The 16106-nt window shown below is 36.2% G+C and overlaps 1 protein-coding gene across 8 annotated transcripts in view; it reads right to left on the bottom strand.

Annotated features, from left to right (window-relative positions):
• The window catches only part of DMXL1 (Dmx like 1), an 83461-nt gene that overhangs the window by 36603 nt on the left and 30752 nt on the right, over positions 1 to 16106 (bottom strand). For 5 of the 8 annotated variants that reach the window (XM_086479620.1, XM_086479617.1, XM_086479619.1 and 2 more), the window contains 14 exons: positions 14773 to 14985; positions 13852 to 14105; positions 13069 to 13753; positions 12453 to 12574; positions 11784 to 11873; positions 11375 to 11477; positions 9157 to 9273; positions 7696 to 7920; positions 5335 to 7032; positions 4660 to 4770; positions 3109 to 3278; positions 1816 to 1913; positions 959 to 1124; positions 361 to 613 (listed from right to left, as the gene is read on the bottom strand). In XM_086479620.1, the coding sequence (XP_086335746.1) occupies positions 361 to 613; positions 959 to 1124; positions 1816 to 1913; positions 3109 to 3278; positions 4660 to 4770; positions 5335 to 7032; positions 7696 to 7920; positions 9157 to 9273; positions 11375 to 11477; positions 11784 to 11873; positions 12453 to 12574; positions 13069 to 13753; positions 13852 to 14105; positions 14773 to 14985 (4305 nt within the window). The remainder of the gene's footprint in view (positions 1 to 360; positions 614 to 958; positions 1125 to 1815; positions 1914 to 3108; positions 3279 to 4659; positions 4771 to 5334; positions 7033 to 7695; positions 7921 to 9156; positions 9274 to 11374; positions 11478 to 11783; positions 11874 to 12452; positions 12575 to 13068; positions 13754 to 13851; positions 14106 to 14772; positions 14986 to 16106) is intronic. The other 3 variants (XM_086479618.1, XM_086479623.1, XM_086479624.1) reach the window with 3 other exon arrangements.

Here is a 16106-nt window from a genome sequence, read left to right as displayed (position 1 = left end):
TGTAACAGGTTTTTTTCTTCCTAAGTGGTGATGAAGTCAAATAAACTACTAAAGTTAATTTGTCTCTTCATCTTTAAGCTGCTGCTGGAAAAACAGCTGCATCACTACAGGGTCATTCTCATTATCCTGCTATTCCCACACTTAAAGGATAAAGTATCCATTCATGGGACACAGGTTAACAACACCACAGTCACTACATTTACTATAAAAACCACATACATTGCTACAGCAAGATATTTATTAGCAATGGTGAGCAACTGCGCAGTACCTGCTCTTGTTCAGACTATGCTTTAAGAAACTACTACTTAAATGAACAAACAGTTAAAACTAACCTAACAGGCAAAATACTCATATTCTTACCTCCTTCATCTTCAACAGAATGTTTAATCAAAGTGTCAAGAGCCTTGCTATAATCTTCCAAAATCCAGTATGCCATACTTCGCAGAAAAGGGTCACAGTGCATGTTTCCTGAGCCTCCTTTTCCAGGAAACACACTTCCCAAAACTCTCTTCTGTAGTATAGATTTGTAAGTACTAGACACTTCAAACTCTGACTCATAAAGTCTCGATATTACAAGAGCCAATTGAATGTCATTCAGTTTTTCAAGGCAGACCTAATTGAAAATAAATACATACACAAGACCAACATCGTAATTTCTCCTCTGGTTAAAATGATCATAAGAAAGGAAGTGACATGAATCTTCAGAATAAGACAAGTAGGTCTATCAGTTACATAAAAAATTAGCAGGAACTATGCAGAATATCAGTGGCCAACTACCATATGCAAAATCAAGGATTTGTATTTGTCATTACTTTGGAGGGGGCTGAGGGGAGGGAAAGAGCATAAACCAACCAAAATCTTCAGGAATCGTACTAAAGCAAAATGCAAGTCACATTCAATATACTTGTAATTTTGGGACAATGTAACTATCTTAAACATAAAAAAAATATTTTGTTACCTCCACTGCATCTTTTAAGTGTCCTGCCAACAAGAAAAATGCTGCAGAGTGTTCAAAGCGCTGTTTGCCAAGCAAAGAAAAAGCATTCTTTAATGCTGCTTTACGCCATCTGTCCTCAGTAAAGTTGTTTCCAAAAAACTGTGTCATTTTAGTATCTTTTTGGGACCTGCATATTGAATACAATTGATAAAAAATATTATATATTTTACTAGATGCATTATGGCTCTTCATTTCCTCATATGCCAGTAGAATTTTACACAGATCTTTTCATTAGGAAATGCAGAGGCTCTCACACTGGGAGCATAGGAAGCTTCATATTCAAAAATACCAAAAACTTTAGTAAATATAAATATTAATGGTATTTTCAGTGAAAAATACAGAAAAGCTCATTTTTCCCGAGTGAGCTCTTAAGAGTAAATGATAATGCAAACTACTTTTTGAAAAGTTTGCAACACTGAACATCGTATTACGAAACTCTAGTTTTAAAGACTTACTTCAGTCCTCTAAATCTGAGGTAAAATTTCTAACAACAAAAACTTTTCTAAAAGATACACATGTCATTCCACACACTCACTGGTAGTCCTCAAACAAATGAGAATTAAGCAGTGACTGAAATTACAGTAGAATTGACAGTTAAACTTGAAATATCTACCTTCAGAAACAGCAACTAAATTACCTCAGTAAACTCAAGAAGCTTAAAACCTACCCATTCAATGTAGCAACTGATTTAGAAATTGTATCTCAGCTTTCAATGGTAGTATTTGTGCTTCTTTTGGATTACCATCTCATTCAACTTTTTTTTCCAAAATTACACCAGACAGTAGGAAACTCCATGTAAGAGCCTGCATGTCTCCTACCTGTACAATCCCCAGATCACAGCCTTCTTTTTCATTGCAAGGTAAAAAATGGCCGCATCAAGTGGATCATTGTTTCGCTGAAAGGCTGCTTTAGCCACCTGTGAAGAAGGTTCAATAGGAAAAACCAACCAAAATTTAAATTAATCTTAAATGGGATTCTTGTTGTTTCTGGTACCCCATGCCCCATAGTGCCTGGAAGTTCTCTTTAATATAGGATCTCTCCTCTTGCTATGAGTCTGACATAAGAACGTGCGAAGATACCACAGTTTCAACCCCTTGTTTTTGTTTGATATCATTTAGCTAACGGTTTCCCAGTTCTAGAAGCTTTTTGGCAGATCAAATGGGAATGCCTGAATCAGTAATCAGTTCCTGAAATCATAAGAAAATTAATTTATTAGTTGTTCTGGTAATGAAAGGACAGACAGAGTCCTGAAGAACAGGCTGGGAACAGCCACAACAGGAGAAAAGTTATTTACAGGAGATTACTTTTGGAGGTCAGAAACAAAAAAGGAGTAAGTGTCAGCAAGAATCGTCCAAAAGCCACGTAAGGTAACCTTAAACACAGGCCCAGAATACTTTGAATTTTTTAAACGCAACGTAGGTAAGTTTCATGAAGTACTGACTAATTGCTGAAGATCCAAAAGTAAAAGTAGAGACATGCATTTTAGCACTTCATGCTCTGCAGTCAAAGTACCTTGTGCATGTCATTTTCTAGCTCAATACACATGGCTTTTCTGAGAGCTTAAATCAAGGGATAATTAGTTGAGGCTTTATCGCCACATCTGTGATGATTAAAATTCAAATTTGAAAAAAAAAAGCACCACCCAAGCCGAAAGACAACAATAGAAGGTTTTGTTATGATGGATATGTATCAACTTGCAAGACAGATGTACAACATCTTAGTTGACCACACTTCTGATAGATTTCTAAGGAGAATCTTTTTCTGTAACTTGTTTCCTAATTTTGCTATAAAACACAACTACATGCTCAATCTATCTTGAGCGCCCACAACAAGCACTGTACAGTGCCACCTTCAAAATGGACTAAAAGCCCAAAATGTGCTTCACACTGGAATTTGAAACCTAAAGTACTAAAAAAAAATCAGTTAAATACAAAAGTTCATATTCATACAATAAGCCATATGTACAAAAACATACACAGCACTAATCATTCAGAAACAGCTGACATAGCTAAACATTTAAAATCACATAAATATAAAGCAAACACCAGAGGAGAGCTGTTTGAAAAAAGTTTGGTAATTTTGTTAATTTTGTTTCAGAATGTTATTTTTACCTTTTCTATACATTTCCGTAGGCTATGGATATTTCGAACCCACCATCCTATACCCATAGCTCTGAGTTCTGACCATGTTGGATCTCCTTTCTGCACTGCAGGGAGCATGCTCAGCAGTTCTTCTTCCGCTACTGAATGAAATGCCCAGGCAAAATGACTAGTAGATAAGCCTACAATAATAAGCCATTTAAAAGAACAAAACACAACACAAAACAAAACAAACAAATCACACCACCACAACAACAAAGAAAAAGAAAAAGAAAAAGAGATTCATTAATAAAATAATCCAGAATCTGAAGTCCATGGGGAGGAAAAGGGAGAAAGGAAAAAGGTCAAATTTTTAATTTTGGATTTCCAAGAGCACTGCTGATGAGGCAACAGAAATTTAAGAATATTTGTAAGCACTGCATATCAAATATTAAAGACAGTTCACATAGATGAAAACATTTTTTCACCCGCAAGAAATAGTTACTGATTAACGCTCAAAACATACTTATAGTGGGTGGTAATAAAATTAGCCATGACACAAAAGGCAACATGCTGATTAGTTTTCAAAGTTGTGAAAGATAGGTTCACTATTTTGACTTGGATTACAAAATGCAAGTTTCAGACAATCACAGCAGAAAACTGCTTTGAGGGTAGAGATACAAAAGAGAACTGGAAGGAGAAAAAAAAATCATGAGGAAGATAGCAACTACTAAGCAGCAGCATAGCTGGCTATGGATAATAGCAACTCCAACGAGGGCCAGGAGATGCTTCTACGCACAGAGGCACACTCAACTGCACCTCTGCAGATGCCCTGGAGGCACTTTTACTCTAACCAATTTCTGAGGTCAGCAGAAGAATCTCAACTAAAATTATTCTGTCAAAGAGCTAATTCAGTGGTACTCTGTTGTAGAATCCTAGCAAATTCCAATCTCTGATGCAGCTGTGGGGTGACAAGCCATGAGATTAGAAATGCCATCGTCTGTCATGATGACTAACGAAAGAAGCAATCACAGCCAGTCCTTTAGATTTGATTAGGCCTAATCACATCCATCTCATTCTCTCATCTATAATATCAGGTTGGAACTACTTAAAACTATATAAAAAAAATTTGAAGTACTTCATTGGATTATTACAGTAAGCATATGAAAAAACATTTAAAGTCTGAGTAGACTTTAAGAGATTGTTTTCCCCAAATATGTACTAAAAAACTAAGTAAATACATACTCTATTTTATGCTTCATTATTCCTGCAGAAGGTTATTGGAACATGGTACTAGAAGGACAGAAAACCCAGTTCTTTTGGGGAAATAGAAAAAAATAAAACTAAAAAATTGTTAGAAAAAAAAAATCACTTCAGTTCCAAGACCTTTACCTAAAACAAATCAGACATTTTCTCCTCTAGCATACGTTCATATCAAACAGTATGTACAAAAAACCACCCACGAAAAACCACAAAAATAACTAACTGATTCCGCAGAGGCATGGAGGCATGTCAAAGGCACCTCAATCATATGTACAGCTACATCACTAAGATTCACCTCATCTAAGAAAATACATCAGTTACCTTGATGAAGCAGTTGAGCCCGATGTACAGGAGGAAGCGAAGTTGTTAGAAATGTGTGAAGCCGAACAGCCAATAAAAACTTTAAACCACACTCATCAAGAGTTTCTCCACCTGGAATTAAATATTTTGATACACACTTTAGAGAATCTACTAAAAGTACCTATTGGATGTCTTAAGAGAAGAAATACTTTACAATTCTGTGACTACTAATACTTTAAATTCATAAACATAATAGCTTAATTCATAATTCTTCCTTCAAGGAAAGAGGAAAATGTCAAATATAGAAAAGCTTTGAGGTTATTTGTTCTTAGTGCAAGAAACAGAAAGTGTTATTAAAAAAAATTTATAAACTTCTTTCTCAATTTCTCTACACACCACAATGAATATCAGCCATTAAAAAATTGTCTCTTCAAAAGTGAATTTGAAACAATTATCGTATGTGGACTGATGGACTAACATGGCATTAACAGTTAGCAATAAAAATTTTGATTTTACAAAGCCCTGAAACTTTAGTTAAATAGTAAATATTGTGATGGCAAAGTAAATACTACAGACCATAATATGAAACAAAACTATGATGTGCTTTCACAAGCCATAAAAATATTCCAGAACAGGAAAAACTCCCAAAAAGTTGTGAAGCACAGTAGCACATTCTACTTGGAAGAGACAGCTTACCCTGATTTCTGTCCCTGCTTTCTCCAATGTCAGTACTGGTAGTAGCAATTGTATCTGCCAAGGCCATCAATGACATTTGCTCCATCCTCGTCAGACCTGGCAAGCTTGAATGAAGCAAGTGACGAGAAAGAACCTGAGCATGCTCTGGTCCAAAGTAAGTTGGGCTATACTGAGAAAGATCGATGACTTTTGGTTTCGAACTTTCTTCATCTGCATCAAATGTAACAAATTCATCTGTACTTATAACAGTATTTTGAAAGAGATCTTCATAATTATCATTGGGCATATCTTTTCTCTTTTCATTATTTTGATTATTAGACTTCTCTGAACAGGAATGCGACGAATCGTCATCCGCAGCAAGCAGAGCATACAAAGGCAATGGTGGAACAGAATCTATTTCGACATAGTCTGTAGTCTCAGTTTTGCTGAATGTTTTAGGATCCCTTGCAGTACTTCCACTAGCACTGATGGTCAGAGATCTGAGCCTCTTATCATGATTAGGTTCAGATTCATTTATAGCAACAACTTCTCCAGCAATGCACTTCACCAGATGGGACAGAATGGCTTTTGCTCTACGTACTTTACCAAGATCCATGAGTTCCAACAGCTGATATGGATGATACTGAGGTAAAGTGGGAGATAATGTATGAGCTGCTTCAAAAAGACCAGAATCCTCCATTTCCGCAGACAGATCACAGGCAGATCTTTTCCCACTAAGTTTCTGTGCAAGGCTGGTCATAGATCTGGTCAAGGTCCGCTTTGGTGGATGCAGACCTGAGGTGGCTGACTGGCTTTGTTTCATTAAGCTAGTTATACATGGTGTACTTCCACTGTAGGAATCTGTACTAATTAGTTCCTGCTTGGAAGGAGATTGCCACTGGGAATAAACATGCATTTCACAATCCATTCCAACTACAAGAATGCCATCACGTACCCAAGACAAGCTGACTGGAAAAGGAGGTGACCCCTCTACAGATGAAACTAAGTCGACACAACGCAGCAGAACAAACCTAGAAAGCGTTGCAGCCTTCGTACTGCCACTATGGGAGATTGCTATAATCTCCTTACCATTTTGTTCTTGCATTTTCCCAGACAGCTGACCAAACATGTAAAGTTTTGATCCAATTCCCACTGTTAGAATATGCGAACCATCTTCCCTAGACATCCAATCTAAGTGTACCAAGTGCTTAGTGCTGGGCATAATATTCTCACCATGAGACACAGAAATGTCTGGTCGGTTATATGCTGCTAAACTGCTATCAATACTAACATTAGAGTCTAACATGGTGCCTATCTCATCTAAATGAAGAGTCTGTTCTAGAATCCAAGAAGAACCCCCTGTAGATTCACATTCAAAAATACTAACATGCATTATAAAATCTTGAGAAAGATGACTATTTTTAGATGTTACCTGCTTGTATGCTACTGCTAATCTGTTCGTGTGTGCACAGCTAACTTCAGTTGGCCTTCCAGGAACATTAATAGCACTACTACTAAGAAGTCCATCCTCAATCAGTAATGGCCATTCTTCCCACACATATGTTACATCACTATGTGCACTATATTCTGGCATGGAAGGAGCTGATGATTCAGTGGTAACTCTGCATCTCCAGAATCGAACTTTTCCATCAGAGCATGAAGTAGCCAGCAGATATGGTGCACGACAAACAGGATATATGGAAGAACTACTCAGATGTCCTAAAATTGAATAAAATTCACTTTTACTAGAGGCAATATTAAAAGCCAAGCAAAAAAGGTCAAGATGTTTTTATTCAGTTATCATTTCACTACTCTAAAACAAAAAAAAATATTAGCACTTCCTCACAAAGCGGGTGGTTATTTGCAAGGCCTCACAAAGAAGCAATGGGACAAAAATACTGTGAAACCATTTTACTCTTTTGTTTCCATTTCATGCTCTACAAAGGAGTCAAATAATATGATTTAAACCTGAATACTCATATCTATCATCGCTCCCAAACTAACATTTCCCACTCAAAAATCTAAAAATCTTTATAAAATATTTTTTGAAAGACTACTGATGGAAGCCTTAAAGTTAACATATAGATCTTACAAAATAATTAATGAATGACTGCAAAACCAAATTTGCATTTCTATAATTCCTTCTATTGCAAGAATCTGGAATTCAATAAGTGTTATACCTTAAAGCTTTATTTTAGTATCAGTTCCAGGATCGAGATATAAAGTCAGGGGAGCAAGTTTTAGCAAACCTTTTGGATCCACCTCCAGGCATTTTAATTTTAACAACAAATACCAAACTTACTATTATTACTATTCTATTTTAAGACCAAAGTCAGAAAGGCAAGGATTCCTTAGTTTATTCTTTAAAAAGAAATTACAAACCTGCTGATGGCTTTACACTTATTATCTCTACTCCTTCTGGCAAGTTCAACTCTTGACTATACACCATTTTGGAAGACAGAGTAAGCCAGCTGGTGCTCTGCAGGTTTGCTCTACAGGCTTGATACTTTTGAGTAAAAGGTGATTGGACCTTCTCTGGATCTGGTGAAGAATACAATTCTTCTGTTTGTGTTGCTGCTTCAGGTGTATTTGAATCTATCTTTTCATCTAAAAAAGGTTGCATTGTTAATTTAAACCAGTCAATGATTTCTTTTAACCTAAGAAGTAATTTTACTCACCTTAAAAGTTCCAAAAAGACAGATAAAACATGACTTAAAATTCTACTTTCATTTTAATGAAATGCATTCCCACATTCAGATTATGAGAAATGCTTAGCACACCTCAGATTAAATACTTCTGAAATTCTAGAACTGCTGAGAAGTTATAAACTCTTCAGACTTCAGACTTAAAACAATCGAATTACAAACAGAAACACCAGAACTGCAGACGAAAGAGGTAAGTGGTTATCCACAGCAATTAACACTTCGTGAAGCACAAAATACCTGCAGCTAGAGAAAACTAAATGGAGACCTCCATGTCTTAACTTACAAATTGGGAAAGGTATTTTTCAGAAAAGTTTTGCTAATATATGCTTAAAATGTAGGATCTCTGAGATTACATGATATGAATGCTTCATTACTTTTTTTTTAATAAAACGCAACAGCTGAAGTATGAATTTGGAACGCGAAAATTGCCAACAGGTTGGTTGAAAAGCCATGTCATAATGTCCTCATCATGTAAGTAGATCAGAAAATTTAGATCTTTAGTCTTCTCACCAACTTATAAACTAACTGAAGAAATTCTGCCTTTGAAAACAGACAAATACCAGTTTAGTTTAAATGGCAAAACTATGCATTATAACAGATTCCTCGTGTATGTGGTGAATGCCAGATTTATGTTTTCTTAAAATCTTTAAATGTTAACAGAAAACGTCTGAAGTATATCTTAGCTTACTTTAAAAATTTTATAGTTTTTATGGTAGTTCGATAGTCTGAAAGAGAACCACCAGATTTCAGAACTTCAAATTGTTCATAATTGTATCTCTGATGTTTAGATCTTCAGACTACAGTCCAATTTAGAACTTACGTGTAAACTCGAAAATTGCAGAACACAAACTTCTGAGAAACAAAACATCTGAACTGTTAGGCTGTATTAAAACCAGATAAACATTTGCCCTTAGAATGCACAAAAAATACCAGACTTCAGGCTTAGGCTGAACATAGGAGCTTCACACTCTGAACACTAAAGTAATCAAGAAAGAATGGGCTGTGATGAAAGCTTATAATTGAAGAACTGCAGATTCTTTTCAAAAAGCTGAAACGCAATTTAGAATACACTGAACAGCAGATTCCTAAGATAGTGACTTTTTTTTTTTTAAACAAAACTACAAGAAAGAGGGCTTACCTACTGAGACAGGAATTGACTTCAAATGTAAATGCCACATATGCAGTAATGATTGGTTTTGAGTATACTCTATTACTATTAAGTAGAATTTTTCAGAGAATCCATTCTGCTGGTTTCCTGTTAAAATGCAGAACAGGAAGCTCTTAGGGGTTATTCACCTGAAAGCAGAACTAAATTTTGCTGGCAAATAATCATATTAAGCTGTCACAAATTAATACTGAAATGCAATGGTCTAACTACATCCAACTCTGTTACATTAATTTTCTCAGTATTTTATCAGAAGCAATAACCACTACAATTATAGGTAGAAGCATGAAGAGCTGTCAATGTTTTCGTTCAGAGAGGACAACACATTTGCCTGAATTTGCTGTGTTTAAAGTTAAATCCCAGAATGTACTCTCAGCTCTACACCTTTGTCTTTTACATGCTTGTCTCTTACAGTTTCTTAGCTATCTGTAACTGGCAACTGTAACAGTAAGACACTGAGCTAAACAGAGGTCTGGCCCTTAATGTATATAAAGTATACAAGTTACATCTAGAGAAGAAATGCTATGTCAACAGTTGGGAAAGTCAGAGCCTGGTCTAATGGATAGGGTCATCGATCACAACCCAGCCAGACCGACTGTATATAGTCTGGAAAGCACAAAAGGTACAATGCTTCTTCCTAAGAAATTATTGCTATAGTTTCACCCCAAGAAAAGACAACATGAGTTGCAGTATCAGTACGAGCCCATTTCTGGAGGGTACACCCAGGCATTCTTATTCCTTAGCACCAAAATAAACCCATTAGAACCAAACAGGAATAGTTTGTGACCATCTTTCCTCCATGATTCCTCTGACCCTTCTATAGGTCTGCATCTACATAAAACATGATCAAGGATAAGCTGTATTTGCCCTGTGGGTTTGACATTGGGTTGCTTATGGTACTGTAGAAAAACATAAGTTAATTTAAAAAAAACCCCACGAGCTAAATACCTATACGGTTTATTAAAGATGAAAGAGTGGGGCTTTTTTTAAAACTGAAGAGCTTTAAAGTACTAGAAAATACTTTCAAACTAGAATGATGCAAATGACATGCTTCCAATTTACAGTTTTTCAAAAGGTCCATTTAGTACAATTTCTTACATGGCAGCAATCCATATAGACCTTCAGAACACATACAAATGTATACAGTTGCCCTTTTCTAAGATCAAATAGCTTCCACATTTCTTTTGAAGTCCTTTCTGTATATCATACTCAAGATGCAAATGTAAAACAAAATTATGCTGTGCAGTAACACTTCTGTTTGTTCTCTATTTTGTTCCTAATATTCAACATCCCATTTGGGTTTTTTGACCTGTACTGAGAGTTGGGTTGTCATTTTCAGAGATTATCTCCGTTACTCCGAATGTCTTTCTCAACTAGAAACAGCTAATTCAGAAATGATCACTATGTATATACAGTTCTGGTAATATTTCCCTAGGTGTCTCCCTTTTCCTCTAACTTGTGTACCAAGCTATTATGCAACATTTTGCACTGCTCCACAACTTTGCTGCCTTTTACTGAGCATTCCCTTTACTACTGCAGATGACTTGGTACCACAGCCTTTACTCTGATCCTTTTTCCCCCACACTATTTCACTGGAACAGAACAAAAAATAAAACAAAATTGAGATGCCTATGTAGCACAATCACTGACCCACTCCACCAAAGAAAACCATAATTTAATCCAGAGCAATTCAGATTTACCCTAAGACCTACAAATCCACACACTACTCGTGGTATTGTATTTTATAGGTGTGTTTTGGGGGATTTGCTTGGCCTGTCATTTATCATACCATGCAAGGCCTGAGCAGCAGTATTTAGCTGATGCAGAGGATGAACACTCATCATGAAAAGACACAATAAGCTGTATCTATGTCATACCCTACAGCTACAGGCTCTACATTTAAAACCCTTTCCCCCTCACATAAGAAAGGTATCAGCAATGGAATACTTAATACAGTACACAATAGGTAGTTACGATTTGAGCTACTTTATCCAAAATTTGGTTGCATGCTACTCTTAAAGGAAGTGAAACACCCATGAGTTTCATTGGACTAGATTTTCTTCTTTGGTATATAAAGATCTCAAAGTATTTGACCTTAAAATGCTAAAAGCTATGTAACAAGTTATTTTTCCCTCTGTGGAATGAGATAAAATACTTTGTCTTCTATGTTCCATGAAAAAGAATTCTTTACCAGAGTCTGATAAATTGTTCTTCTTTCCAGGTATTTCCTTCTCCTGGTTATTTAAAATGAAATCTTCTTGAAAAACATGGAATAACTGTGTTTTTCTGCCATGCTAAGAAAGTAAAAACACACACAAGAAGTGAACATCACGGAGTGTACTGTTTAAGGCTGCTCTCTAACATAGAAGCTTTTAATTTGCGAAGTTATACACATCAATGAAAGATTTCAAGAAAATGCACCTTCATTACTAACATTCTTTTCATTCACAGGTACTACGAAACCAAAAGCAAATATAGGTTGGAATTAATCTTTAAATACCCCATCTTTACCTGATAGAGAGCTACAGGTATAGCTTTTACTATTAATTCTTTTAAAGAAGCTAATTGTGGTATAAAATGAGTACAGAAAAAGATCTTACAAGTTCTGCAATAGCATCCAGTTCAATGATACATCCTGGGCGAGCTGTAGATTGCTGACTTATGATGTTGAAAACTTCACCAACATATTTCTGTTTAAAAAGAGTCGGGAGTGATTTTGTTAACTCAGTTTTGTGCATTTCTGTGGCACAGTCTGCTAGGTACATGCAACATCAGTAAGCAAACGTTAACTAAATCATTAAATATGCACTGATTGCAATCCATCAAGAACATAGGTAACATACCCAGTTTTATCAAGAGCCACATGGTTTTCAATAGCTAAAAAGTAACAAAATCATCTGGAAAGCCCTGCATTCAGCAGTTTATTGTCCTTTCCCCAAGCTGCATTGCCACCTCAACTTTTCCTTAGCATGGACAACACTCACGCACAGTTTGTTTCTCTGTTGTTACTACTTGGAGCGCAAGTGTTTTAGAGGTTATTCCCCAACCAAACATTGACCTGCCTCAACACGCACAGTTTGAGATTAAATGGAACATAGTATGACTACAATGCTAAAAACATCTACCATACCTGTTTTTATAAGCAGAGCTAAACTACCATATCTGTGAAATCCTCAGCAACCAGCTTAGTCAAGTTGCCAACAAGTCTGAAACTAGTGCTATTGAATGAAGTTCCAACTTCCGAAAACTTGAGACAGCTTTTCACTTACAGAAATTTCTGGATTAGAGAGCTCACACAAAAGTTTCTTAGCATCTATTACAGCTTGATATAATCTCAAGTGCTGTCCATCACTAGCCACAAAGCAGGCACTTGGAGAATTACAGTATGCCCCTGAAAAATAAGAATGCAAAAAGTGTTCAAACATTCCAACACCAATCTACTCTTTTTATTTGGCAAGAGGCAATTTTGAAGTTATGAAATAGAACAATATACCGTAAGAAAAATTCTCTTTTGTTAATTCCTGTTCACAAGCAAGTCAAAGCATATGGAAGGAAATGAGAAACCCACTTGCAAACTAGAGCAAAATCTACCTCTGCCTTTAAGTGTTCAACACGCTCTGAAGTACACTCTAGTATCTAAGAACTTTACTGCATTAGCTCCTAAAACATCAAATACGGAAAGGAAGGCAGAAGAATGCAGCAATTCTTCACACAGGAATAAAGTATCAGCAGTTTGGTATTCGTGAAATAAAGGACCCATGCTTAACATTTTTCCCAACACATTCAAGTATATCTACATTACCTATTAAATAGCATTACTAGGTTATATTATTTTTTCTAATCTTTTATTCTAGAACACTTCACAAATCAGGAAACGAAACTCACCAAGGCAATAGCTGGGTATAAGTGTGGGCAGCCATGCAACATTAGAAAAAGCTGAAATATGGAGAGAATTGATCCGAGCAAGTTCAGAAACTCCACCAGAAAAGGACAAAGGCCCAACAGGGTCCACTCTCCAAAGAATAAGTTCACTATAAACTGCATTGGGATCCTGGGATGTTACGTTTGCATTGCCTCTACTCTGAAGTCTTACTGGTGACTCCTGAGACTTCAGAGAATCATTTGCCTGTTTTGCATTCTCAACATCTGGTGAAATTAGAGCATTGTGATGTGAGGTTGTAAGCAGCAGTGGTAATACTGAGTGGCAAGCCAAGTCATTAAGATGAAAACGGTGACCACAATATCGGGATTTATGTGAAATACTGAGTACAGTTGAAAAAGCAGATTCCTCAGCAAAACTGACTAGCCACTGGTTCAGTGACCCATCTGCATGTTTGGAAATCATCATAACATTAGGCGTGAAGATACTTAGTTTTAAACTGTTGGTTGATTTACTGTGTCCAGAAGAGATAAGCATAGATGAAGATCGTGTAAGGCCAGGAGGCTTTTGTTTGCCTTGTTGAATAGCTAAGTCAACATTTTTGGTACAAGCATACATCACTATACTTCTGCAAAGAGAGTTTGCATCACCCGTTGGAAATGCAACAGGAATTCTTGAGACAAATGACACCTGAATTTTAAGAAAAGGAGAAAGATTAAGTATTAAAATTATTGTCTCATTATACTTCTCACTGAATAACAATGCATAATCCAGAAAAAATAAAGTACCTGCACCTGGCGAAACATGCCAGGCTGGTATTCATCTAGCCAGTCCACATGCCATACCAGCAGTGAACCATCCATAGGATGTATACTGAATAGCATGTCAGCATTTTTACTCCATTCAGAAAGCAGCACTTCAATTTCATGATCAATAATAGTGGAAGATAAAGGAAAAAGGCTTGGATTTGGAGTAGTTTTCTCATCACCCAGTTCCTTCTTTTCTTGGTTTCCTTTTTGTTCATCTCCATTTTCATCAACTTCTAGGACACACAGACATATATATTATATTCAAAAGCAGGAGTATAGCAAGCACTGTTATTCAGGCACTGGAGCACCTTCCAGGCCTTTTATAAGCCACTCCTATAAGCACACATTTAAAAACCCAAAAATTTTAACAAGAAATTCTCTAAGGGTCCTCAGTCAACGATTAACAAACCAAAAGAGTTTATATTGCACCTTCATTTGAAATACTTTTACTTTTCTCCATTTTATATAAGATTTTACATGCATAGGAAGAAAAAAAGCTGTCCTCTCCAAACTGTATGTATTTAAATTGACGATATCATGTTATAGAATAAAGCTATTCAAATTAGGTGTACATTAATATCTTTAAAAAAGCAGGTTGCACCTGCTTCCTTAAAAATGTTAACACACACTTTCGTGCAAAGGCCTCAAGGTCAGCCTAAGTAAATAACACAGTTTTCAGTATAAATAACTCAAAATCTCTCAAACAACTACAAACTCAGAATTTCTAGATACAGATTTTTACAAGTCACTTAGGTATATCCAATATAAGGGAAGGAAATGCATAGAAACGTTATTGTAATCTGTTTAACCTTACAAGTTGCCCACCTCTTACTTCACATGACAGAACATTACAAATTACTTAGTAAAATGAAAGACATTTATCTATGATAAGACTTCTACCTTCTTCTGATCTGCCATCCATTTGATTAGATTCCTCACTGTTAGTCTCAGGAGAATGATGTTCAAAAGTCTTTTTAAGTTGTTGCAAAAATACTTCCATGGATAAGGTAAAATGAAGTTCTTTATTGTTCAGCCAGTGCACAACAAATGGTCCACTTTTTTCTTCATTTTCACCAAGACTCAGAGATGTGATAGAAGGGAGTAGAGGAATATCTACCAAAAAAAGATGTTGATGTTTTTGAAAACCAAGCAGTTTGGTCAAGATATAATCTTACAGAAATTGTTTTTAAGCAGACATCCTACCATGGAAAAAACATACTGTTTATTGCCATTTGTCATTCCTTTCACCAACATCATCTACTTTCAGCATTAAACTGCTTGACTGCTACCACAAGAGATGTTCCACAGGGAGGCTCTTTGGTACGCGTACATTAGGAACACAGTATGGCCCTGCACTGTTACATTTTTATGACGTAACACTGTCTGTACAAATTAATTTACCTCGAGTTTTGCTACTACAGCCAAGTATGAACCAAGTAATTTCAGCATAATTTCCCAACATTTAATCCACAATGGAGGCTGCAGTAGGTATACACTGTAATCAAGGAGTACGTACGACAGTTCTTTCACTAGCAAAAATTAGCACAGCAACCAGATGACGTCCTCTGTAACACCATCGCATAAAGCCAGGTTTTCTGATTCCTGTAGTTTCCATTACTATTTTACATTGCCCTATGATGCTACTTAGCGTCCTAGAGTGGCTTTGAAAAATAAAGCAGTAATCACAAAGTCAGTAACAGAAGAAAATATCAGACTGCTGCAGAGTAACACCATCTAAATTAACTGTGGCTAAAAAGCAGCTAAGTGATTTACTGTGATTTCCTCAAATGAGCCATACAGCAACATGCTAAAACCTGCATTTAATTCCCACCTATAGTCTCCACATATACTCTCATCTCATTCTGCTTCCTATTTACGCAGTATAACTTAAATTCCATGCCCTGGGAGACAAAATACTTTTTTACTTCAGTTTTGTTTTTTGTTTTGTTCTGCTTTTCCAAAACCGGTGATGGACCCTGCACTGTAGCCTAATGAAATAACTGAGAGCACACAGATAGAAGAAATGACCACCACAACTATCAGCAATTTTGTTGTGGGGAGAGGACACAGCAGGGGAAGGGGACAAGAGCCCAGAGTAGTTAAAAAATACAGCTTGTCTTCCTAAAAAGGGCAATTAATGCCAGTCTCAAAAAGATTATAATATATTTGGCAAAAACAAAACCTGGAGGAAAGAATTCTGTTGACTTCTTTCAAATACGAAGCTACAATAAACA

Source organism: Leptosomus discolor, chromosome Z, assembly GCF_034619465.1.
Source record: "Leptosomus discolor isolate bLepDis1 chromosome Z, bLepDis1.hap2, whole genome shotgun sequence".
Taxonomy (NCBI): Eukaryota; Metazoa; Chordata; class Aves; order Leptosomiformes; family Leptosomidae; genus Leptosomus; species Leptosomus discolor.
This window is presented reverse-complemented; position numbering and strand designations above follow the sequence as displayed.